The sequence below is a fragment of the Centropristis striata genome, chromosome 11 (assembly GCF_030273125.1).
Source record: "Centropristis striata isolate RG_2023a ecotype Rhode Island chromosome 11, C.striata_1.0, whole genome shotgun sequence".
Classification (NCBI taxonomy): Eukaryota; Metazoa; Chordata; class Actinopteri; order Perciformes; family Serranidae; genus Centropristis; species Centropristis striata.
The window spans coordinates 16,656,886-16,682,571 of record NC_081527.1 but is presented as its reverse complement, the minus strand read 5'-3'; the positions used below and the strand labels follow the sequence as shown (position 1 = coordinate 16,682,571).

General features: G+C 38.7%; 1 protein-coding gene across 1 annotated transcript in view; it reads right to left on the bottom strand.

Annotated features, from left to right (window-relative positions):
- Window positions 1-24,132, bottom strand: part of tnn (tenascin N) — a 35,751-nt gene extending 11,619 nt beyond the window's left edge. The window contains exons 1-9 of the mRNA XM_059344823.1: window positions 23,937-24,132; window positions 23,349-23,549; window positions 22,862-23,236; window positions 16,653-16,786; window positions 16,411-16,540; window positions 13,858-14,040; window positions 12,736-12,825; window positions 3,664-3,927; window positions 859-1,122 (exon numbers count right to left, since the gene is read on the bottom strand). Of these exons, the coding sequence (XP_059200806.1) occupies window positions 859-1,122; window positions 3,664-3,927; window positions 12,736-12,825; window positions 13,858-14,040; window positions 16,411-16,540; window positions 16,653-16,786; window positions 22,862-23,236; window positions 23,349-23,549; window positions 23,937-24,132 (1,837 nt within the window). The remainder of the gene's footprint in view (window positions 1-858; window positions 1,123-3,663; window positions 3,928-12,735; window positions 12,826-13,857; window positions 14,041-16,410; window positions 16,541-16,652; window positions 16,787-22,861; window positions 23,237-23,348; window positions 23,550-23,936) is intronic.
- Window positions 24,133-25,686: the final 1,554 nt, after the last annotated feature.

Genomic DNA, 25,686 nt, shown 5'->3' with positions numbered 1-25,686 from the left:
ATAAGGCATGTGTGCAGGTTTGAAACCACAACCTTAAAACATACCGGTAATTCAGGATCCAACACCTGTTTAGCTGGTAAGATGCCTAATCCTGAATCAAAACCTACACAGGTGGCCTTATCTGACTCTGAAACAGAGCCAGAGCCTTCCACATACAAGAGGGCCAAATTAAATGTCTTTCCAATCTCCGTGGCTCGGATATGATAAAACAGTCAAGATTATGCATTGCATTTTTTGCCAAGCGTGCAGCCAACGCATGGCTTGGAACAGTGATTCTGCTGTTGGAGCATCGAGGATCAAATTGAAACATAGAAAGCCCTCAATGTCTCCTAGAAACACATTCTGTGTTGAGACAGGTGCATGGCCAGCAGAGCAGCCCCTCTTCTTTCAGTGTTTCAGCACCAAGCAACAGCAAACTGAGAATGAAGCCTCCAAAATAAAAAATGAGCACTGCTTATAATATAGCCAAAGACGAGCCTTCTATTTAATCTAAGTCCCAGATCAGCCTCATATTTATATCAAGCTCTTGTTTTTTGCTTTGATTTACAGTAAACAAAGAAAAAAAACTGTGCTTTTATTTCTGTTCAGAATAATTATGATGTGTTAAGAAATTATCAATGTGTATGCAAACTGACAAAAAAAGGAAAATGCCTAAAATGTATTATTGTGTTGCCCAAAGGCCTGAGAAATAATTTAGGTGCACCTAAAAGAAAAAAATAGGTGCACCAGTGCAGCCAATGTAAAAAGTTTTTCTGTAGCCCTGACCAGGTGTTGGTCAAATAGTTTTAAGTGCATGTAGATGAGCATTTAAGTTAATTAAGTGCTTTGGATTTGAACAGAAAGTTGTAGATTTGAGACCTGTCTCAGCCTGTGTTGAGATCTTCCTGCTGGCTTTGCTCCCCTTGACGGCCCAGATGTAGACAGTGTAGAGGACACCAGGCCTCAGGCCAGTCAGCATGTATGAAGTACTGTCAGACCCAACTGGGATTTCCTCACTTGAGCCCTCAGAGGAGCTGTAGGTCAGGACGTAGCCATCAATTTCTGCCTGGGTGTGATCCCAGGACACCCTGAAGCTGGACTCCGTTTCATCTCCGGCCGAGACGTTAGTAGGAGCATCCAGCTCTGCGTGGGAGTTATGGTTAGTAGAGACTACTACAGTACATCACTACATTCAGTGCAAACATAACAACTATACACACAGCTGACACAAATCAGTACAATGTGGTCTCTCTTACACATAACCTAAGGTCACTGTGTAAGCGGTAGACATGTCAAACTTGGATCAAAGTGTTTTTAGGGGTTTGATGTTTTTTTTCAGTCCTTTAATCAAAACTGGTCTTTTTCTCATCAAGAAGATGAAAACTGCCAACAAATGTTGAAAGTATTTATACATATTAACCAAGGAATCATATGTGAGATTTTTTTCTGTTGAGGTTTCGAATCCAAGTTTGACGTCATAACACATTGTTTGTCAGCAGGGCGACAATAAGTACACTATGAACTATGTTAATTAAAGAGCATGCAAACTACTATTGGAAACAGTAGATGGTGACAGGAAATTGTTAAGAAAAATCTGATGTTGTGTGATAGAATATCACTGTTTTGGCTTCTTGATGTACCCATATCTTGTCGTTGCTGCTCTACATCAATCTGAATGTTTGTATTCTCCAAAAACAGATAAGAAAGAGTCCATTTACTGAAGATATCAAATTTCCTGATGTATGCAGCAAATAATTTTGCACATCTGTCACTTATTATGACAAAAGAAAAAATATATATATTTCCCATACTGCTCATGTTATAGTCAATTGAGATCACAATTGCGAACATTACCAGCTAGCAAAGTGAGTTTCAAGCCACTTTAGATATCTGCAGCCATGAGCACTCCCGCTGGTTGATGTATGAGTGAAGCTATTGGAGCTAACATGTCTGCTTCCCTCATCAAAAGGAACCAGGAAAAATCTGAAACCCGTACTTGAATTTAGAAAAAGGAAAATGTGTAAACAAGTGGAAGCAGGGCCCATTAAGGCAACCATTTGAGGACTTCTATTTTGAAGCCTCATGTTTGGCATTTTGGCTCTAATCATCTTGATTTTTTAAAGCCAGAAGCTAAATTCAGAGGAGAGGGTGGATCTGACTGAGAACCTAAGGACACTATACACACCTCTACCGGCAGCCTGACTGCACCTGAATCCTGGCTCTTTCTGTGAAAATTTGCTGCTAATAAAGTTCCATGAGTTTAAAGCAAGCTAAATGTACACAGTGGCATATATGCATTGCTACGCCCATATCCTAACTGAGGTAGCCCAGCTGCTTAATCTTTTATTTTAATCTAAATGGGACTACAATTTACGAAATTACCATTATGCTGTATCAAAGAATACTGATACTAGGAAAATGTTAATAAATCAAATGAGAAGTAGGGACATTTTCTCATAGACCTCTATGCAACCTGACTTCTTTTTGCAACAATAAAGTTACCCCCAGCAGAAAAAAATCATTTCTAAAGCACAACATACATCACAACATACCATATACCTGCATTATTGATTCTAAATTGCTTATAATAAAGAGTTTGGGTTTTCCCATATGGATCTCATACTGTATACCTGACAATATCAAACATTTATACTGTTTGTATTTAACAATCATCTGAACACAAGTGGGAGAACTATCCCTTATTTAAAAGCTAATATATAAAGCCCTAATATATAATAAATATATAAGCCCTATACTTTTGGTTTCTAAAGCAATTTGGATATGCGCCAGTCAGTCCTCAAAAGCATTTTTCTCTTCGGAGACGTAAAGGCAAGAAGACAGCAGCAGCTGCTAGTCTTCACAACAGTAAAGACGAAGAGACAGGAGAACACAGAAGAAGAAGAAATTGCTGGCTTTGTTAATTAAGCAAAACTGGCCCTTCTCAAACTTCTTTAAGACATTCAGCCTGAGGCTAAACTAAACCGCCTTTAAATGAGGTGTCCAGCCCAATTATGTTAAATAGCTGTTTTCAGGGAGAGTTCAAGTTTCCCTCTTGGCAGTCAGGCAAAGGAGGGTTACTGTGCAAAGGTGTAAAATGTCTACTCTGATGCTCTTTACTTCTTGCCAACACAAAAGAGACAAGGAAATTGTGCAGAAAAGCAACGCACAGAAGATCAAAAAGAAATGATTGGTGTATTGTACATAAGGGCTATTTGAGTCAAGAGAGTATTACACAAAGGAGTTTTAAAAAAAGAGCCACTAAAAACATCTTCCCTTCTGCTCTCCGGCTGTAAGGAAGGAAGAAAGGGGAAAAAAAGAGTCTGCCTGGAAACACTTGAGATATGTGAGAATCAAAGGTCAATACACTTGTTTTTACACCTACAACTGTGTTCAAACTAAAGTGTTGGTAATTCATCTCTTATGTCAAACTCTTTGTTGATTTCTTTGTTGACTTTATAGCAAACACCAGACCCTTTAAACATATTTGTCCAGCATTTATATAAAGGTCATTCAAGAAAAATGCTTCGATCCTCACCTGACTGATGTATAAATGCCTCGCCAAAGAACTGCAGTTGAAAATAAGCCAGCTGGCCAACACTGACAGATTACAGAAATGTAGATTGTGCTTATAAATAAATTAAATGAGCACTCCTTTCACACACCAGGTTCTCATTTAAATTTTACCTGTTTCTGCTTCTGTTGAACTCTTCCTGCTGACTTTGTCTCCCTTGTAAGCCCAGATGTAAACAGTGTGAAGAACTCCAGGCTTCAAGCCAACCAGCCTGTACGAGGTGCTGTCACGTCCTACGGAGATGTCGCTGCTGGAGCCTTCGGCAGAGGTGTAGCTCAACATGTAGCCCTCGATTTCTGCCTGGACGCGATCCCATGAAACTGTTGCAGTGTCCTCTGTCACTTCAGTGGTGATCAGGTTGGTGGGAGCATCAATGTCTGAAGAAGAAGAAGAAGAAGAAGAAGAAGAAGAAGGGATAGAAAAAAGGAATAAGAGACAAGCAGACAAATAAAACACGAGGAGTTCTTGTTCTTCACTGATCCTCAATGACCCTAGAAATTAAATGTTACAGCATCAAGGTTACAGAAAACAGAAGAAAACGGGAGACATAATCCTAAGATATGGATTACACTGTGCATAAACAAGACAAGCCTGAACACACAAAACAGGAGTACTGGGTCATGGTAATGATCAAAAGAGACAAATGCTGGCTGTTGGCAGGAGACAAAATTGAAACTGCTATAGAGAAATAATTTGGATAGCTATTAAGGAAAGAGAGCTAAGGAAAAGTGGTTTAACTCATTAGGACAACAGTTGCAGTTTAAAACCCGTTGTTAGCGTTGTGTAATGTTTGATTAGGTTTAGGCACAAAAACTTTTGGTTCAGTTTGGGTTAAAATATCTATATATGTTACATTACTTCACTTCTGTATCTAAGTACATGAAGTAGTTATATTAAGTTAAAATAATTCAACGTCGACTTTTAGCAAACACAGAAAGCAAACACTAGTCTCGTGTGTCAAAGTCTTGTGTTTGTTTGACCTCCTCCATCAGTGGACTTTGTCGCTCTTTATAGTACGATACCAGCCGTGTTTCCATTCAAGTCTAATTTTAAAGCGAAATTTTGAAATGAGGGATGTTTCCATCAACTGGTTTGGATTGAATAAGCAAAAAGCTGCACAGATGTACTTTGGTCAGAAGATGGCAGTGTAATGTATTGTATACGTTAATGTGTCAGTAAACAGTAGTAGTAGAGAGATTATGCGAGAAAGAAAACAGTAGAAGAAGAAATTGAGCAAGAGAGAGAAAAAAAAAACAGGTTTCTAATCGGACAACTTTGGCCTCCCATGAAAGAGAATATCTCTTCGGGAAATAGATTCAATCAGGCAACTTATAATTGAAACAGCTGATCAGTCATGTGCGTTAAATGTTTGCTACGTAAGAACTTATTTTCAAAAAGTGTTTCTATCTCGCGCTTAGCACATTAACTATTTGTCCAAAAAGACAAAAACCACCTCAAGTGAGTGTAAAAACCTTTAATGCACATTTTCGAAAGTTGTTTTTGATTTTTGTGTTTCCATCACCTCATTGATTGAAACAAGACTATGTAACCTGACTTCCTTCTTTGCCTCCCAGCTTAATTACTGAGGCCACTAGAGGAAAAATGAACATAAATATGGATCGTGATAAGCTGCTTGTCTCACTGAAAGGACTAATATTCTTCTTGGAAAGACAGTCTCAATAAAACAGGGTGGTGTGTTAACTAAATTATAAGGGGCAAGATGAGCATTGCATGACAAAAGTAAAATGTAGAGCATGGTAAGAGTAGGTCTGAGGTTGGACTACTGCTTTTATAGAACAGCATTTAATTGGTGTGTCTGAAGGAAAACAGCAGCATGTGGCAGGTGTAAGCAGTAGTCTGAAGCAGCATTTGGCAACAAGGTACAATAGAGTCCTTTGAAGAAATGCCACTTATTGTTGTTTTTCTTTTTCAATCAGCTGAGAGGGAGTGTATGCAGCAAACTCGTTATCCATATTTTTTGTATGGGCGCTGAAGATAATAAATGAACCAACAGTTCAAAAGAAAAGCTCTGTGAAGCTCTTGGGAAAAAAACCAGCAGACAACCCAACCCACAGTTGGGTCCTAGTCAACAAACTCCACAGGATGAGGTGCAGTGGGACGAGGACACGGGAGCACAGCAGAACACAGAGCCTCTGTTCGTTAAGTCAGTGGGCTTGAGGAATCACAGGAGACATATGGACGATGCAGGCGGAGCAGTTGGTCGTGCATGTGTGGATGGGTGTTAGTGGCAGTCGAGGGAATCTCGATGAAAGCGGAGAGAGAGAGCAACAAAGAGAGCCAGGGAGACAGAACATAAAAGAGTCACAGAGGCATAGTAAGAGAGACACAGAGGAAGCAAGGGGAAATGTAAAAGCAATCATCATTTAGGATTATTCCTCTGTGGCAGCGGCTCAGTGGAGGTCAGTCTTGTGTCAGTGCGCAGTCTGCATCATGAAAACTGATTGATGATGCATCTAGGGGAAGAAAGGAACCATGCAGCTGTCTAAGTCTATACCCGCTCTTTGTCTCTCTTCTCCTGTTGTCACTTTTCTGTCCTTGTGGCTGCACTGCTTGACAGTCTGTCATGAGCTAAACCACAGGAAGAATTCATAATAGCTCCATTTATTTAGGACTGAGTGTTTCCTCCAAGGCCTCAAAATCAGGTCAACCAGTAGTCTAAGTACTTTAAGTGAGCGCCACTAAGGGAGCCCAGAAGGCGTCTATCACTACACATACACAATGACACAGCATATCAAGTGTCCATCCAAACGTCTGGTTTCTTTGAATACTATACTGGTGACTATTAAAAGCAACATTAACTCTCAATATGAAAAAGAAACAGTAGCAATTTGTGTCACAGATATACCAAATAAATCAAGATATATTACATTGTATTTTTTGTCTTTTCCAAGTGGCAACTTCTGGGCCATAAAACTGAAGCCAATGCTGTATTGCTTTTAAAATTAAATAGTTTGTAACCGCCAACACAGGAAGACTTTGCTGGCTGCAAAAAAACTGTCAGATTGTATAGAAGTCTATGAGAACATTACCCTAATTCTCACTTAATTTATTACCTCAGAGTAAAATAGATGATAAAGCAAAAAATGCTATAAGGCGAGGCTAACTTATGATTAAGTCCCCACCATGGCACACTGTGTAAATTTATAAATAGGTGACGTTGGTTTTGGGTAGTGTCCATGTTTTTTTGTCTTGTCTGGAATTTTGCCTCTTTCACAGTGGCAACATCCACTTCTTATTTCTACAGCTGCCTTTTTTTTGCCAGCCTTAACCTTCGTTTTAATATAGTTTGATGAAAAAGAGAAACTTGAATTCAGAAGGTGAGCAGTTGTATTTTAACTGTATAAAGGAAATATGTGTAATAATATTTCCTTTTCCTTGGCTATTTATTAGACAAAAAAGCTGAGAGAGCTTGTTGTAGTGAACTTGCTGCATGGAAAATGTTTAACCTATTGCCCAACACACACACTGTCTACTTTTTACAATTACACCAAATTATTTCTAAAATATTTCTTCTGTGAGCACAAGTTGGCACACAAACAGAGAGTATGGGCCATAAGGTAGATTGTGTTTGCATCTTGTAATTTGGCAGCAACTGGAAAGTGGTTGTTGCAAATACTAGCACCAGTTTAATTTAAGCAGCACTAGCAGTGGAATTATAATTTAAAAAAGAGTCCAATAGACTATTTATAAAGTTTTTCAAGCCAAAACGTGCCCATGTGCATAAGAGAGACAGTCTAATTACCATGCAGTAAAGCTTGCTACATCTTTTTCCTATAAAGACATCCACCAGTGCTTTCTGTCTGTTTGTCCCCAGTGAAAACCTACATAGACCATTCTAACTACCATTGATAAATCTTAACATTTGACTTCAAACACTACTTTAGTCAGTCTGAAGAGGATGAACTCTGCTTTTTTCCCTTTTTTTTGTTTAAGTGATGTTGGCTACAGATGTACTCTTAATTCAATAACATTAAATTAAATGAATGGGCTTCAAATTGATTTACAACAGTCAGATAGCCCAAAGGAAGTATGAAAGTTAAAAGCATTTGACAGTTTGAAGGAGAGTCGGCTTTTTCTTTTTATCCCTCTCTACAAATGAGCTTTAATTTGGTTTATAACCATGTGAATTCAGCTTGTATTGAATGCCTTGTTTCCCTCTCCCTCTTTGGTGTTATTTTGTTACCCTCTGCAGCTCCTTTGGCTCTTTCTTACAAGTGGTATAGCTGCTGTCTTGGCTGTCTGATGTAGTCTATATGTTATTAGATCTTTTTTCCAAGCACACGCTACTACTTTCTGAGGGCACCCTGCATTTGCTCTGAAGTTACAGTGTGTGATGGATTGAGTTTCTCCAGACGTTCTACCCCACTAGCTGCGCAGCGACAGTGGCTACCGGGCTGAGGAACATGAGCTGCAGCTTTGGTCGTTTGGAAAACAGCTAATCCATTATAGGTGGCATGTTCAGTAGAGGCATCGACCACAAGGCGCACAGCAACAGGCCATCTTTCATCATTTACAGCCTCGCAGCCTCACTGTGGATGCCATACAGTACGTCTGCGGATGGAGCCGAAGGACAATGTGTCAATATGTCCCATTCTTTAAGACAATACAGCATGTCAGGTGTGACTTTTTTTTGTTGTGGAGTCCTCTGGCTACCACAGACCTATTTATGCTTATCCAACAACCTATTAGTATCCTAAGCAGCTCATAATTCTTTAGGAAAGTAATGACTTGTCTATTTTGCCACAAGTACAGTAGTAGAAGTAACATATGATATCATAAATCAACCGGCCATTATCCATTCAATGTGCTAGCAGGCATGCAAATTTTACACCATTAGATAAATAGAGTTCTTTTTGTTTTTGAGCCTTCTGGATATTGGTTATAATAACACACTACCAAGTAGTATCAAATGTTTTTGCTTCAAATGATACACACATTCAGTACTTTTCATGCCCGGATCCAGAAAAAAAAAGACAATTTGTATGGTTTTGCTCACAGCCAATCACCGCAAGCATTCTGTCATCCCCTATACTAGTCTGCGGTGTTGTGAACTTGAGCGTGATGAGTTCAGCATGTAACCTATCTGTGTAAAAATCATTTGGATAGTGAAGAGTTTGCAATGTATGCAACACATTCGCATGAAGGGTATCATATGAAGTAGATAGAAAAGGCATCAAATGAACTTGAAAGTTCACTTTAAAGCCACTGATATTGCATTTTTTTAAATGATGCCAAACTCTAAAGCCCACATTAATGCTGGCAAATAAAAGAAAGCATCAATATTAGGGATGGGACTACTTAATGGATGATCGATTAATGGTTGTTAAGAATTTGGTCGTTCACCTGAGTGTATTTTTTAGTTTTACCTATGACTGTGTCTTCAGGACTCACTGAACTACACGGCCGACCGTTCAGTTCTGTGGCCGACCTTGAATAAGCCAATAAGCTGAGAATTCAATTGGATAAAGCTACAGTTTGCAAACTGAAAGTTGCAATAACAATTATAAAACACACAGAAGAGTATTACTTTGAGCAAAACTAGCTTAATGTATCAAACCTTGCTAGCATGAATACTGAGTTTAATTTAATCAAAAACTTATTTAAACACAAAACACATTTAAATATGAAAGATTGCTTTGAAAACGAACCTGATGCTTCTTCGGGGCTAAAACATAAAACACTGAACTCCTTATTTATATCTTTACAGTATAATCTCACTTGAGTTAGCTTTACATTCAACATCTTTTTATCTTTTATTTTGCCCATGTATGCATGTTTTTTATTCATACTGCAGTATGAATCATGTTAGTATTAGCCTTGCCACAGACACATGCATGTGCAAACACCCACACTATATTGAATAACATACAGGTAGAATAAGAACGGTAAGAGTTCTCATCACTATCTTCATAAAATGTCCCTTCACACATTTCCACTTGTCATTCTCACTTGTCATTTTCCTGGCCATGATGGTACAGAACTGTTTTAGAGACACTGATGGACAAGTCTGAGCTGACAGGGTACTCCCACTGGGCCACATGAGGTGCTATAGTGTGTCCAGATAACATAAAGACTAAACATTCAACTCCTCTACCGAAGCCAAGTCCATCTGTTTTTGGTTATATGGGCCTTGGTGGTTGCTTTATTGAATTTGAATCAGCAGTAGCAGCCGTGGTATGTTGTGTTTATACGCTTTATAATCTTTTGGCAGGTTAGTGACTGTGAAACGTCTGCTCCAAGGAAAGATCCATTTAACTCCGGTGTTTTCTTAAATGTAGCTGTCATTGAATAATTTTACTTCTGGACTGATGTATGTTAAAGGACACTATACCAAGCATATATATATACACTGTATTTTATCTACAAAACTGCCACCCACAGAATCACACACACATATAGATTGCATCATTTTGCCGAAGACCACCATAATTCCAACATACCACCGGCTCAGAGATCATGATTTATAGAGCCACACTGGATACACATGTGGACATCACATCATATATATTAAATATAACACAATTAAATTACTACACACAGCATACAGCTCACAAGGCCAAGCCACAGAGAGCACTAATGTCAGCACCATTCACAGCGTTGTCAATTAAAACATGTTTTTAGGTTTGGGACCAACTTTTTTATCTTGACAAAATGACATAGGCCTATTTGGGATTTTTTTTTAGACCAACAGCAATTTTAGATAAGATAAATTCACCAGTTTCTGACACTGAGGTGAGTTTTTTGTTAACTGGAATGAAATCTTTCCTATGTGGATTGTACAAAGATTTTAAAATGTCAAATAACAGATGTTGCCTCTCTACGGCTGCAACTAATGATTATGTTAATTATCAAATGTGTTACTTTCTCGATTGATCGATGAATCATTTGGTCAATAAAGAAAATATAATAATGTTAGGAAATAGTGGAAAATACCCATCCCAGTTTCTCAAAGTCCAACGTGTGTCTTCAAATGTCCTATTTTCGGAGTCCAACACCCAAAGATATTCAGTTTATTGTGATAGAAACAAAGAAAAACAGGAAATCTCCATATTTAAGAGGTTAAAAACTAAATTTTGTACATATTTACATGAAAAATTAATTAAATTAACCAATGATCTAAATTGTCTGTGATTATTTTTCCGTCAATCAACTAATTGTCAAATCATCGTCTATGGTTGACTTATAATTGCAGCTCGATTTATGACCTATTAAGTTTCATATCTTGTCTTAAGTTGTGCTTCTTATAAATCTCCAGATTTCTCATTGTATCCTTGCTGTCCCTGCAGTCCCCTTGTTTAATTTTTTTTAAATCATAATTTCTTGCTGCAACCATAGCACTAACTGTCTTCTTTTTCATTATGGCTGTTACTCTTTCCTACATTTCCTCCTTATGTTCCCTTTATCTCTCATTGCGTATAACCGCACCGGCCCAATGCAAACAACATGTTGGGTGAGATAATAATAGGTGAGTGTGGTCTCTGTTGCACCATGCCAGACATCATGAAACCAGCACATTCTTGCTGGCAAGCAGAACTGAGGCCTATCCTCCTCAATCACCTCTAAGCCTTTTCATGCAACACCTAAAATGAAGGATTGTAGCTACTGGAGTGGAGACAAGCCACTGTCTGTCTGCTGTAGATTAGCACGCTCACACATACACACACACAGCTACTACACAAGTAGATGGCACACACTCGCACACAGAAAGATTAGCAGTGACAGAGGCCCTTGAGTACCTGACTGGCTGCAAAAGAAGAGAGGTGAGTCTTGAAAATACCTAGCTAACACTGATGACTTAAAAACCATTAAATTGGCTGCCTCTGGGTCTAAAAAACGAAGAGCCATCAACCTGGAGACTGCTTTTGAACTGAGTAAGCTCTGAGGGTGGATGAGAGTGAAGGTGAAGGAGGAATGAAATGAAAGACAGTAAAGGAGAAAACAACAAGGCACAAATGAGCAGAGTGACGGGAGAAACTGAAGACCCGCTGTGCCATTGTGGACCATCCGTCAGTCACCTCAATGATAATTTTACAGCAACTGAAGTCAGGACCAGCTGTTGGAGGGAAACTGTAAAATGAATTCCTCCTCACGTCCTTAAACCGAATGTTAAACGAAGATTGCGTCAAACTCAGTGCCACAAATCCGACATTACCAGATGGACTCTGTAAATCACGAACCTTCTCACCTCAAGCATCAGGACGCATCTTGTAGTCGTTACACCGTTCATATTGTGTTTCCTCTTGGTGAACAAGCTCACCACAGCCATTACGACCTGTCCAGATGATTAGGCTGTAAATTCCAGCCCTGCATTATTAACCCATAATCGTGCTCTTGGCTGGCCGTATTCATTACGCTATAACCATTGGCTGTGTGGGGAAAGTAATACCAGGTTGTATCACACCACATGTCAGTATTGTGCATGACAGATTATGTGTTTTTCCTATTAGGTTCTGACCACTGGTGAATTACTGGTGAGCTAAGAGCTGTCTTTGATGCTGTACCCAATATGAAAGTGGAATATTGATGTCCTCACTGTTTCTTTAATGCGTTTCACTTCCACAAGTGGCTAATTTATCATTCTAAGTGTCGTCCAATTCAGACACAGTCAGTGGTTGCACAAACACAAGTCTCTGCAATTTCCGTGCAGCGGTAATTCATTTGAGTTAAATTGGGCCTATTTTGGGCTCATTAATAATCAATGGTGGGAAATGAAGAAGTACTTTTTGTTCATCTACTGTTCTTATGTGCAAGGTGCTTGTGGTACCTACTTCTCATCTGACAGGGTAATATTGACTTTCAAAATAAATGTAGTAACTTTTTTAATTCAGATTATTTATACGAAATAGCATCAATAAATGATGTATTGATAAAAAATAAATTAGCTTTTCCAGCTGCAACATGAACACATTAAAGCATTCATGTTTAAAATACAATATCATAATGTATAGTATTCTTAAATGGGCCACTCTGCACAATTACTTTTTATACTTTATACTATTTTTGTGTTTTTTCTTAATTCAAATTTTGTATGCAGGGCTTTTACTTGTAGTGTTTCTATAGTGTAATTGTGCTACTTTTGGATCTGAGTACTGACCACAGTACCACTTTCACTGATAATTAACAGAATTTGCAGGTTAAATGGACCATGATGTGTTGACACTGACCTGTGGCTCCAGTGACAGAGGAAGCTTTTCCCTCAGTGGTTCCTTTGATGGCCTGCACTGAGATCTGGTATTCTGTTCCTGGATACAGACCTGCAAGAAGACACAGTTGTTAATCTCATCCGGAATATACTTTTATTCCACTACATGCATGTTTTTCTTACTTTCACTTCTTTGCAATCTTGCGATAAAACAAACTTGCAATATCAATAAAGTTGTACATAACGTTATATAAAGTAAAAAAAAAGAAGATGTTTACCAGTTTGGTCTCATAACTTTGAACCTTTCACACTGTATTTTCACTTAATGAAAGTTTATTTGAACGTTTTGTTCATTAAAAATGTCTTGTTAAGCATTTGGGTGGACTAATAGAAACTACAAGGAGTCGCTGTTCATTTTTCTGAGGTAAGTAGCGTACACTTTGTTTCTAGCTAGCCAAAATGAACATTCCAGTTAATGCTACAGTTAATGCTAACATGAATTAGCAGCGGCTTCTCTCAGATCCCTCTCGCTCCTCCACAGTCCATATATGGTCTGCTCCCCGTATCGGAAACAAGATGGCGACACAAGATGGCGATGAATGTAACGCTGAACTGAAAAAATCCTATTGCTTATTGTGATATAATCTGTGAGATAAATTTATGATAAAATTTATTCCACTTATGAATGCATTTGCATTCCATTCCTGTATTGTAATGTATTCAAAATTGCATGTAAGCATGTAAATAATGATTTAATATCTAGCAATTTTCAAAATAAAAGCCTTTGCCACAATGCATCAAACATGCAGGATAGTCACATTCTCTAGAATAACGGGGAAATAGCAGAATTTTTTTTTAAAAAAAGAGTAAAAATCTAATGGAATCTAAATTAAGAAAAGTAAGTGAGTATAAGTGATTATTTACCATTGGATGATGTTACACTGAGAGTTACATATTACAGAATTTAGAGGCAAAGAGAGAAAATGCACGGCATCACTTCATTTTAGCTGACCTCTGGTAACATCCACTGCTAGACAGTGCTTAGCCAACCTGAAGGACTTTAAGATAAGGGCTTCATGGCCTTTTATATTAACATGGGTCTGCTGTGCAAACTTGAGTTCTCTCCATTTCACCTAGCACTTACCAACAATAGTGTGCTTTGTGCGCGCCTCCTGGCTCTTCAGTACGTTCATCTCCTCCTCCTGTCCCGCCGGGTCAGTGTGTGTGAGCCTGAAGTGATCCACCTCAGCTGCTGGGTTCTTCCAGTCCACTTGGATAGAGACTTCTGTCTGGCCAAGAACTCTGATACCATCAATGGCGGAGACATCTGGGAAGGATACAAGTGTTGGACAGCGAGGTGGAAGCTGGAGTACAATACAGATATGACTCTTTAACTGTAAACCCTGCATTAAAGCCACTGAAATTGCCTCCCTGTCCTTGAGCCAAACCGTGAATCCCTTTCACCCTGAAATGTGACCTTCCAAGGGAGGAGGCCAAACAGGAATTTCCCTTCTGGCCGTCAGGAGAATAACACAACCAAACGAACATTTGTATCAAAATAAATAAATCACACTTGTCGTACCACATACTGCAGATAATATCTTCACTTAAATGTGTGGAAAAACACTGAAATTTATACATATATTTAAGCACAAGTTGTTATAACACACAAGCACTGGTCTCCTGGTGATCTCTTTGGTACTGTTTGACAGGTATTCGTCAAAGACTAGAAGCACTAAAGTATTTTCTACACAAATGCCATTTGATATCCATGAAATACATGTGTACAGATAGGGACCATTTGTGATATCAGCATGTCAGAATTAGCAGAATATGGGGAGAAAAGACCGAACAAAACCACCAAACAAAACAAATGATACCAAATGAAATGGGTTAGCATTTTTTATGCCAGCTATTAAGTTTTGCCAGGGGAAAAAGAAAAACATTCACTTAAGCCTTCTTTTGAAGTAGATCATCGTTTGAAGTTGAAAAGTATGTAACCAGTGTGCCTCATGCTGTGTTCTCCTTACACAACTATAAGCCAGATGATGGCGTGTTTTCTCATGCCCATATGGGAATGCTATGCTCTGTGAGGTTTTCCATGGCTAACCAGGCTAACCACACATTAGAGTCAAACTCAATCTCTCCCTCTGTCTGTCTGTCTGTCTTTCACGCCCACCGATCCCGTCTATTAATCTCTTTCTCTTCACATCTGCTCCTACCACATCTGTGAGCAAATCCGATTTCCATTAAAACACATCCGTGCAGCCATTTCCTTGTAATTACCTTGAAATTTAATGGCTAACAAACCAGAGCTTAATGAAACACTTAGTAATGACAGGCTTCGGCTTGTTCATTGCTTCTTAGCATAGCATTTCCGTAAATTACATTTACGGTAAATTTAGATACAGGAAGCAAAAAAACCCCCTCCCCAACTTAACTGTATCTGCAAGTGATTTAGTGTCAGTGGAAAAGACTGACTCATCCATGCATGGATATGTACTTAATTATGTGACTGCCCACATTAAGATGGGATCACAAGGTATTATTGTTCAAATATGCAGATTTTATAATAATTGTATTGAGGACTTGTTTCAAATGTGTCCTCTTTTGAAAAAAAAATATATACTTAACCTGAAACATGTTCTTCCTCTAAACATTAAATGTTTTTTTAAGTGGGGTTGTATGAGGAACTGATAGCATAGTCAGTATATAGTCAGTATATTGCCTACAGTAGATGGCGGTCAGCACACCCCCAGTTTGGAGAAGCAGGCAGAAGTATGAGCTAAGTTGTATACTGGTGTGGATAGGGGGCAGCATCAAAACAGAGGTTAAACACCTAAAAAAAGTATCAGATCAAGTTCAGGCTATTTTTACTGCTTTACATTGCTGTTATAGAGCTTTGTTTAAGTTCATGTAAAGGGAACTGATACCATCCTACCCTGTTGTCAAAGACACCAGACTCAGTTGACAAAAACAAAAATTTTACCTCTCAGAAAGAGGAGTTGCTGGTGTATCGCTGCTTCAATCAGTTAGTTACCAAAGTCACACAATAAAAAAACAAATTGAGGCAGCGGTAGACCAGCAACTTCTGCATTTTGCTGAAATAAAATTTCTATTTTTGTCAATGGAGTCGGGTGGCTTTGAAGAGAGCCAAGATAAAGGCTTCAGTTCCTGCCACATAAAATAAAACAGGGCTGTATGACGTAAATGTAAAGTGTTACACATATTCTAAACAGAGCTTACTCTTAAACTGATATTGAGTTTTCTTTTTGTTGTTTTGCTGCTGCACCTGTCCTCAGCTGTACATTGCATACCAACTGCCATATACTGTGGGTATAACTGGCAATGAATAAGTACCTCTTACAACTACAAAAATCTGAACTACTCCTTTAAGAGCTCTGCATTTAAGTGTTTTCATGCCTCATCATGCAGGAACTTAAATTTGATCTTGAACCACAGAAAGTCTAACTAAAACCCTAACACCTGCAGGCCATACCTGGCCTCCCTGAGTCTTTAATGGGTCACATCTGCCTTTGCAGCTAAACCACCAACACATTTGAAGGTATCAGGCTGCAACCGCATTCCACTTCACCATTAATGGATCTTAATCAACGCCGTGCTCATTTAGTCAAAAGACACTCACATTTTAAACCCTTGTTGTTTTTCAATCTTGCTCACAGTAGTCTGTGCTCACCTGTGGTAGCTTCGATCGAGTCTGCTTCACTCTGGATTTCTTTGATGACCGCATACACGTTGACAAGGTAGGTGACCCCAGGACTCAGTCCTGTGATGAGGTAGGAGTTCTCTGTGTTGGGAACACGGACCTAGGAGACAGTCGGTTGAAACAAAGGTGTTTTACAAATGAAAAATATGGTTCTCTGCTACTTCCTTTATTTGACATACCTGCAGCTATGACAAAAAGGAAAGAAAACCTACTTGCTCCAGGGCACTCTTATCATCTTTGGGCTGATATGTCAGAATGTAATACTCTGCCCCATGGACTGATTCCCACTCAACCAGGAGGGAGACGTCTGTCACCTGGACCAGCCGCAGACCCTGAGGGCCGAGGACTGACAGAGAAAGACAGAGGTAGACAGAGACAGAGAGACATTTTAAAAGCGGTTGTAGCACATTTCAGTTACATTTTCTATCACTTTGACAACTTCCTTGACGGTTTCCTCTAATAATTCTAATAACTCTTTAAATCTACTTAAAGGCCCTCTCTGTAACACTTATGCACGTGTTTTGTTGATATATTTCTTAAGTTCATCTCAATTTAGTGGCAGTCTGCTTGTACAGACTTAAAAATATAATTGAGATACTGCAGATATTAGTTAGCATTTTAGTTTCTCCACAGTTGAATTACAGTATTATTAGGCAAGGCAGTGCAGACTTTTCAAACACCTAAATAACTACAAAAAATTAATTACATCAGGAAATCATGAAAATGCAGTGCGTTGAGGTTTGTCCTGAACCTGAGATGGAAACTGTGGAAAAAAATATTGCTTTTCAGTGGTTATACAAGGCCAAATGGAAAAAAATATGGCAGGGGGCGAATCAGAAGGTATATAACTTTGGTGGGGTACAATAACAAAACAGCAGCCAAAGGACAGAAGACAGCAAGTCAGCAGTGTTGAGGAGGAAAGCTTTCAACAAACAAGAAGAACTTTGTGTGGGTACGATAAAGGGAAATTAATGGTAGCTGGTGGTACATTTCGGGAAGTGCACACAAACGTAAGCATATTTCAAGGGGAAAAATGTGAGATGGGTGGTGAAGGAGGCCACCATAACTTTGGCAGAGAAGGAATTCACATCAGGTTCAGATGCTGTTCCACAAGGCAAAGTCAGGAAGCTTAATGTTTTTTTTCTCAAACGTAGCAATCCTTTTCCACCCAGTAGCCGTTAATATCCCCCTTTTGCTACTCTAGGCATGACTATCAACAATCTTTACCCTCCAATAATATCTCAAAACAGCTGGGGTGAATAAATTAACATATAAAGATAGGAAAAAGTGGAAACTAATAGTGATTTGTGTCTTCTCTGAGGGAAAGATGACTGGAACAACATGTTTGGACTTTTTAAAAAGCCTATAAATCTGCAGTGAGTGAGCGCTAAGGAAGTATCAGTGTTAATGTTGTTCGGGATAAATTAAATGGGAATTTAGTCCTCTGTGTCCTATTACTCTTCCCTTCTGTTTGTTATATTAGACATGTGAATCAAGACTGAGACGACTCACTTACATGCAGAATCCAAAAATGGCTGTGCTTGTAATTCTTCTTGTAATTCTTTAGTGCGGTTTTCTCAAGATCGAGATAATAAGATAATTACCTCCTTATCGTAAATTAACAAAAGGTCTTTTCCTTTTTTACTGAAAAAAAGGTAAAATCAACCAACATGAGATGCATTCAAACAAATGTGATCAAGCTCACAGTGACAATAAAGTTGGCAGATGAGTCTACGTCTAGTTTTTAATATAAAATTTTCAAAATAAGATGCTAACAAGTGTTGTATATTATACAAAATTAAGATGGAAATAAAATGTAACAGATTTTACTCACATGACAGACTAAATGTATTGGGTCTACCTGTGGCCTTTAAACTTATTTCAATATATGTATGTTGTATACGCTGGTAACACCTTATTTTGAAAAATCAGACATCCTTCCATTAACTAGCTTGATCTGAGTTGTTTGTCATTCATTTGACTCCAACATTTTAAGTAATGAAAATGATCTTGTGTTTTCTCAAGTTAATGAGTTAATTATCTCTTTATCACGAGATAGTGTTATAAAAAAACAATTATTGCGAGCACAGCCGTTCTCAGCTTCTGTTCTCACACACAAAAGTGTTGAATTGAGGACAAAATTCAATGGGTACATTATGTTGAACATAATCTCAAACATTTTTGAAACAGTCAAAGGCGCTACGATAAGAACATTAAATCCATAGCGTCTGCATTTTGCTGATACAGCTCTTAAGAAGTTACTTTGTTCGGTTTAAATAAATAAACCCACACTCTTTATATCAAGATTATCTTATTAGATGCGTTTGCTTAACTTGCCTCTTTTTTTACTCTCATCTGATGGATAGACAAGAGTTCAGGCTAGCAAAATATTTTCCTTGTTAAAGACCACTGATTCTCTAGATCATGTGGCATCTGCCTTTGATACCGGTGAAAAAAAAAGATAAATATTGAAGCTACATTTACATCAATGGCAAGGAATGAAGCTGCATTATACTGGATGTACAATAAAGCCATACTTTATGAGTCATGTCATCACCCAGGGAGCAGATTGACATCCATCATCCAGGTGGTGAAATGGAAAGTAGCCACATAAAACAAAGAATGTCTCTTCTTCGCTTGGTGCTTATTACCACTATTATTACTAACACCTAAAAACAACACTATGTATTTTTTTTTCTTACCTCCCACTTTCCCTTCCTCTCTGACTTTTCCTCTGACACAGTGCCACTGTTGATGTTGGACTCCATTCAACAGCACCTACACACGAAGCTGAAGATCTGTCTCTAGCTATGCTCTGACTCTGCAGAGCAAAACGCAGCTTGAAGAAACTAAATCCCCATCAAGGGTTTTGATATAGCTATATATACCTGCTACAGTAAAGACTGTGGTTCAGGACCTGAAACTGGTTGTGGAGCTTTTATCGATGGATCCACGCTTAGGAAACATTAAAAACTCCCTGCTTTAAAGTGTGTGCCCTGTACTCTGGGTTAAATGTAGGGGAAGGCCTTAGACCTGTATAGACAGAGGTTGCCTCATATAGAATCTTATTTTAAAGCTATTTTTGCAATCCAAAAGACGAGAACTGTAAGAAAGCTAAATTTCGTGCCGTTCACCTGCAGCTGATTCTTCAAGATATTCTCCAAAATAACCGTCATAGTATGAACTCAGTGAATTAAACTGCCCATGCCTGGCTGCTGCTGCTCACCTTTCTGCCTGCCTGGCCTTAAATTGCCATAAAATGCAATTCTCCACTTTACCCTGAGGCAGTACAGTAATAGCGGTTTGGTGAGCAGTGCATTTAGCAGGAAAGGTGATGATTCTTCTAGGTCAATGCCAGATGGAGCCCCAAAAGACTGATGGATGTTCTTATATTTCTGTGGTTAGTATGTGACCTGATGTCATGTGTTGTCCCGAAGCCATAGCTGTCAGTGGTCACGGGGTCAACACACTGAAAGGGCCCCATCAGCTGCTCTAGCTGAAATAACTGTTGCAGAGATGCTTTGAATTCCCAGGAAGTAGGTCACTACAGCCGTTATGATAACTTTAGGTTTAGTCAGAAACACTTACAACTGCTCTTTTAAGAAACTCACACTCAGCTGGTTATAATCATTATGTTTTTGGATAGTCAAAAGTACCAAAAGCCTCAAAACTTAACAAAGAGAAGGGGTGGTGGAGAAAGCAAGCTGCTTTTTTATAAACGTGATTGTCGCTGTTTGGAACACATGGTTAACATTGTGAAATGGAACTTAGGGGTGTGCCATATCGTATCGTTCACGATAATACCGGTATATTTTTTTTTATGGGTAAAAAAATGCATATCACGATATTGGCAACATGCCCTACTTCTTGACAAAGTGGCGTAAGGATTTCCTATTAATTACCTAGACCTTGGCGGCCCGCCAGAGTCTCTTGTGCTGCTCTAACGTCACATTTCAAGCTAATGAAACTATATCTACACTATTCATAACATAAAGTTATTTTGCGTTGTGTCTCTGCTCAGCAGTGTCTGTCACCCGTCAGTCAGTCTAAACCCCGACCCACCTCTCTGTCCTCCTCCAAGACATGCGCACGCATTCACACACACGCACTGAATATACTGAGCTGCCCTCCCACTGCGCTTCAAAACAAGCACCTACCTGTCTGTAATGTATCAGTCCCGTCCCCTCTCTCTCTCTCTCTGTGTGTCTGCGGGTGCGTGAGCCGATCTAAATACTGTCAACATGTCCGGTCAGAGGTCCAAACGGTCCAAACACACTGTTACATTGTGCCGTTCGTTAGCCGCGAGCTAACATTAGCTAACAATTAAAGTTGTTTTAATCACAAAAAGCTACTATACTATTAGTTCCTGTCGCTTCACAAATGCAGCTTTCAAAATAAGAGCACAGAATCCACCACAGAAATTACAAGAAGACTGTCAAAATAAGATGCCTTAAATAAAACATAGAAGAACCTTTATTCTCCTTTACAATAATTAATTAAAATAGGCAATGATGTGTTTGTGAGTTGTTTGCTCACATTTAGCTCTCAAAGTGGACGAGATTGATCACATTGTACTATAAAATGTACAAAATTTTCTCCCAGGGGGCCCCCAGACCCACTAGAAGGTTATTTTTTATTATTATTCGCTAATACTCAAGTAAGTAATTTTTTTGTATTTGGCAACTGTTGAGATTTGCAATTTACACTACATTTAGATTTATGATTGATTTTTATTTTGTTGTACATTTTTTATTTATTTATATGGACTACAAAATAATTTTCTATATATTTTTCAGTATTTTTGATATCGTCAAGAATATCGTTATCGCGATAATACTCTGAAATATCGTGATAATCTTTTAGGGCCATATCGCCCACCCCTAATGGAACTACAGTATTTGGTTAGGTTTGGATGCCAAAATGACTCAGATAAGGTGAAGAGAAAAAATCAGGGTTCGGGTTAGAAGTAACCAAACTACAACACAGTAACGTAGATAATGTATGTGACGTTGAAGGTGAAGTAGAAGTGACTTACAATGTAGAAAATGTTTGTAGAAATTACAGTAAAACATCAAATTGCATCAGAAAGAGGGCGTACATTTTAAAATTTGAAAAAAAATCACCGTAGTAGACTTTTTTTAATTACTGTAAATCAAGGTATGAAACAAAACTTTTTTTTTTTTAACTTTAGAAAACACAGTTTTTTCATGTAAAATTAGAGGAGAAAAACCATAATGTCACAAGGACACAATTACCCTTAAAATAAAGGGACTAATCAGTCTAAATTACAGTTTTTGCTTATATTTACATTTAAATTTACAGTAGAAAACCCATTCACTGTATTTTTACAGTAAAGATCTGGCAACCACAGCTGCCGATATTTTATCATAAATTAAACAGATGTTTTTCTTTCACTGTGTATCTACATATAGGAAGTTAATTGACTGGTTAACATAATAGAGGGAATTCCACTCTTCAAGTTAAAGCTGGGAGTTTGTTTGCCTATCATGTCAAATACATTTTAGAGTTTAAATGTCTTCTTAATCAGATCATCACTTTTTGCATATCATCTCCTTATTTTTCTTTAAATTTTACTGCACCTCCACTATTTGGAGCAAATTGCTTGTGTACAACAAGGTTCTACAATGAGTAGTCTACAGCTGTTATTTCAATGTGTTTCCACATAAAAGGACATTTAATCTACATTTTATATCTTCTGCTTTTCATCTCCTTTTCAGGTTGTTTGCAGGTTGTCAACATTATATACAGCAGCATTAATCAAACAGATGAAAGGCAGATAAGCTGGTAGCAGCATGTATTGCTTGCTGTATGTCATCAGAATTCATTCAGGGACATCCTTACATTTTTTTACTAAATAATATAGAGAGGCAATTTATATGAAGGTGAACAGGGCTTTTGGGGCAGGTGTTATGTTTTTAACGGCCCCAGAGCTTCTTGCAGCATCTGTGTTTTCCATGAGATGGCAGTTAACATTCACAGCTTAATGTCAGCAGAGCTGTAGAGGTGACTAAATAAAAAGGTGAAATATGAATTTTAATTCTCATGAGCAACACAGATCAAACTTAATGCAAGCGTGTGTCATAAAAAGTTATTATGCTGCACCCCAGATATATAATGCGCCCATAAAAAGATCATGGTGGAATATGCTTACTAAGACACAATTCATCTCTGACACTTTGGAAATGTTGCTGGTAGTTTGTATAAGAATAAAACCTGGATGAATGATTTATCTCTGCAGGGATCAAGTAGACCAGAAAATATGCTGGTGATTTGTTTTTCTTTTGTACTGTACTTCTTTTGAAGTGTGAAGAGCTTGATAACTCTCAGTTCCTGTAAAGAGCTTTATAGCTCTCAGTTCGTTACTACTACAAAAGTCTGTGTTGTTCTTTGAATAGCTTACCTAATGAGCAGTCCTCCCCGTAAAAGCCTAATTCACAGATGCACTGGCCGTCCACACACTGGCCGTTACCAATGCAGTCATTGGGGCACTTCTGGACGCTGCAGTCCTCGCCGGTGAAGTGCGGGAAACACACGCATTTTCCGTCCACACACTGCCCCTTGTCGTTGCAGTTATCTGGACACATCAGCTGGCTGCAGTCCTCTCCCGTGTAGCCCTGATGGCACACACACTTCCCGTCCACACATCTGCCGTTGTCATTGCACTCGTCAGGGCAGGAGGACACTAAGCAATCTGGACCTTCCCATCCTGGGTTACAGAGGCAGCTGCAGGTGTCGTGTTGGTAGGTACCATGGCCGCTACAGCTTGTGTCCACTCCTTAAGAAAGAGAAGGTGGAAAGGTGTTTTCAGTATGAATGGCAGGTCTTATTTTTAGGTGTAGGATATAATAAATAACTGAAAATATACTGTTTTCTGTGGTTCAGCTCACCTGCAGCCCCACCTCTACCACAGCATCCCTGAGTACACTGAGTCTTCAGGTAGTTGACTTCTTCCTCCAGCCCGTTGACTCTGTACAAGAGTGACTTGAAGGTTTCAGACTCCCCGCAGTCACACTGCGGTGTCTGCAGCCTGATGTTGTGTCTGAAGATTATGTCGTTCTCTCCATTCGTAGTCGTCTCTGTCTGCAGACCTACAGACACAAGAAAAATGCAACTTTTTGATTTCTTGATGTGCTGTAATGTCACACACAATGAAGTATAATATTTATTTCAAGGTGAAACATCTAAATAAGCATTGCATACTAATGAAAAAACAAACTTTTCCAGTAATATCCACCTGCAGCTTACACTCCAAATGTCATTCATCCATTCAAAATAACAATCTTCACAATAAAATGCATGAAATTCAACTATATTTGTCTGTGTTGAGATCTGCATGCTTAAATGTCATCTTTGTTACAAAAAACAGTCAATTTCTTCCACTTTTCATCCAATTTTCTGTTCACACACTCATATTCCTTCTGTAATGTTTTTCAGTTGCAATCTCTTTCACTCTAATTCTCATTTTTCTTTATGACCTGTGTTGTCCTGGGTTGGCAGGTGCTCAAGTTTACAACCGGGGCTCCCCGGGATGTCGATTTTATAGACGTGGCTGAAGGTGACTCCCTGCTCCGGAGCGGAGGGTTTCAGGTCATTGGTGGCGGAGCTGAAGGGTGACACGGTGCAGAGTAGGACCAGCAGGCACAGGGCCCTCCACAGGAGTCTCGTGGTCATGGCTAGAGGAAAAGATGAAGCAGATAATTGTTAATTTTTCTGATGTTACACTATTTCTTTTTTGAGGTGTAATTAGAATCCAAGAAATAATAAGAATCTAAAAACACCATATAGGGGAAATCTTTACCTCCACAGAGGTCATGATCTTGATTTGGTTTGGGTTATGGAAAAACTATTTACCTAATTTTAATGACACTTAGTTGAAGGGTGTGAGCCGAGTAAGAACCCATTAGAGATTGAATCAGATCGAAATCAGGGGACAGTTAGACATATGATTGTTCACTTTCATTAACATCGCAAGATACAGCAAATGTGCTGAATTTGTGTGCTGTTGGAATAATCAGAAAAATTAGTTCCAGACTGGGGAAATTTACGTAAGCGCCCTCTCCAGTTGGAACATGGTGAGAAAGGGAATGGCTTGGCAGAGGTCTGCGCTATCCAAGTACTTTCTAGTGTTATTTGTTTGTTTGTCTGTATTTTAAATTGCACACCATCTGTGAGCTGACTGGAAGGTAATCCTTTAAAACTTTGACAACTTAAAGAAAGTAGGGACTTGCCCCTTCCAAACTGATCATAAATGCATTTTTTCCATGAAATAATAGAACATAAAAGAAACAAAACAAAAAACATATTTACTTTTATAAGAGAATTGTGAAAGGTAAGCTAAGCTTGGCAAAACGAATTCTCGTCATAAGCAAATTTCCCAAAAGGTAGACTTCATTTAAACAAATAGTGTTTTTCCCTTACAAAATAGACAGAAGTAGGAACAAAAAGAAACTCCTCACTGTTAACTGTTAAGCAAATCAAATTTTCTTCCAAGTTTTTCACACAAAGTGGCATTAGACAGTTCTTCATGTGGAGATGAAAGATATATTCCATCTGTTTTTTTAGTGTGAGTTTCTACATTTGTAAAGATTGGATCTTTGGCATGAAGCCTGTGTAACAGACTCCTGAAACCGTAGATGTTTGTCGTCACGGCTGACTGGACCTGAGTCTCTGGGTTGAAAAAGGGTCACATTTGCTCTTTCCAGTCAGTTTTATATAGAGCAGAGGACAGAAATACTCTCTGGTCAATGCATAAGTTACATTACATTCAGTGGGGCACGCTGCTGTATATTTGATCTCAGGAAACCTGAACCATTATGTCACTGCGGTTATTGTGTGTGTGTGTGTGTGTGTGTGTTGTGCTCTCATTCCACAGTATGGCAGCAGAAAGTGAGCAGTCATCACTTTGCCAGAGATCTTTTTGCTCTGAACCATAAGTTGTGCTCAGTCAGGCGATTCAGAGCTTCAGGGACTTGTCCTCTGTGATGATGTCATTGTGCCTAATGACAGTGATGTCATGTGAACTTAAAACCTCACAGCAGCAAGCGGCTTCCCCGGAAAGCCAAATTACATGCTTTCAAAATAGCAGGCCTGTTTTAACCTTCAGTTGCTCTGCTTTAGGACTTTGGTCTGAATTTAAACTTCTGGTGTAAAAGTTTGGATTGCGGCAGAAGAAACTTCTGATCTAACTGCAGAGCTTGTGTGGTCTATGGAAACACAAGCCCTCTA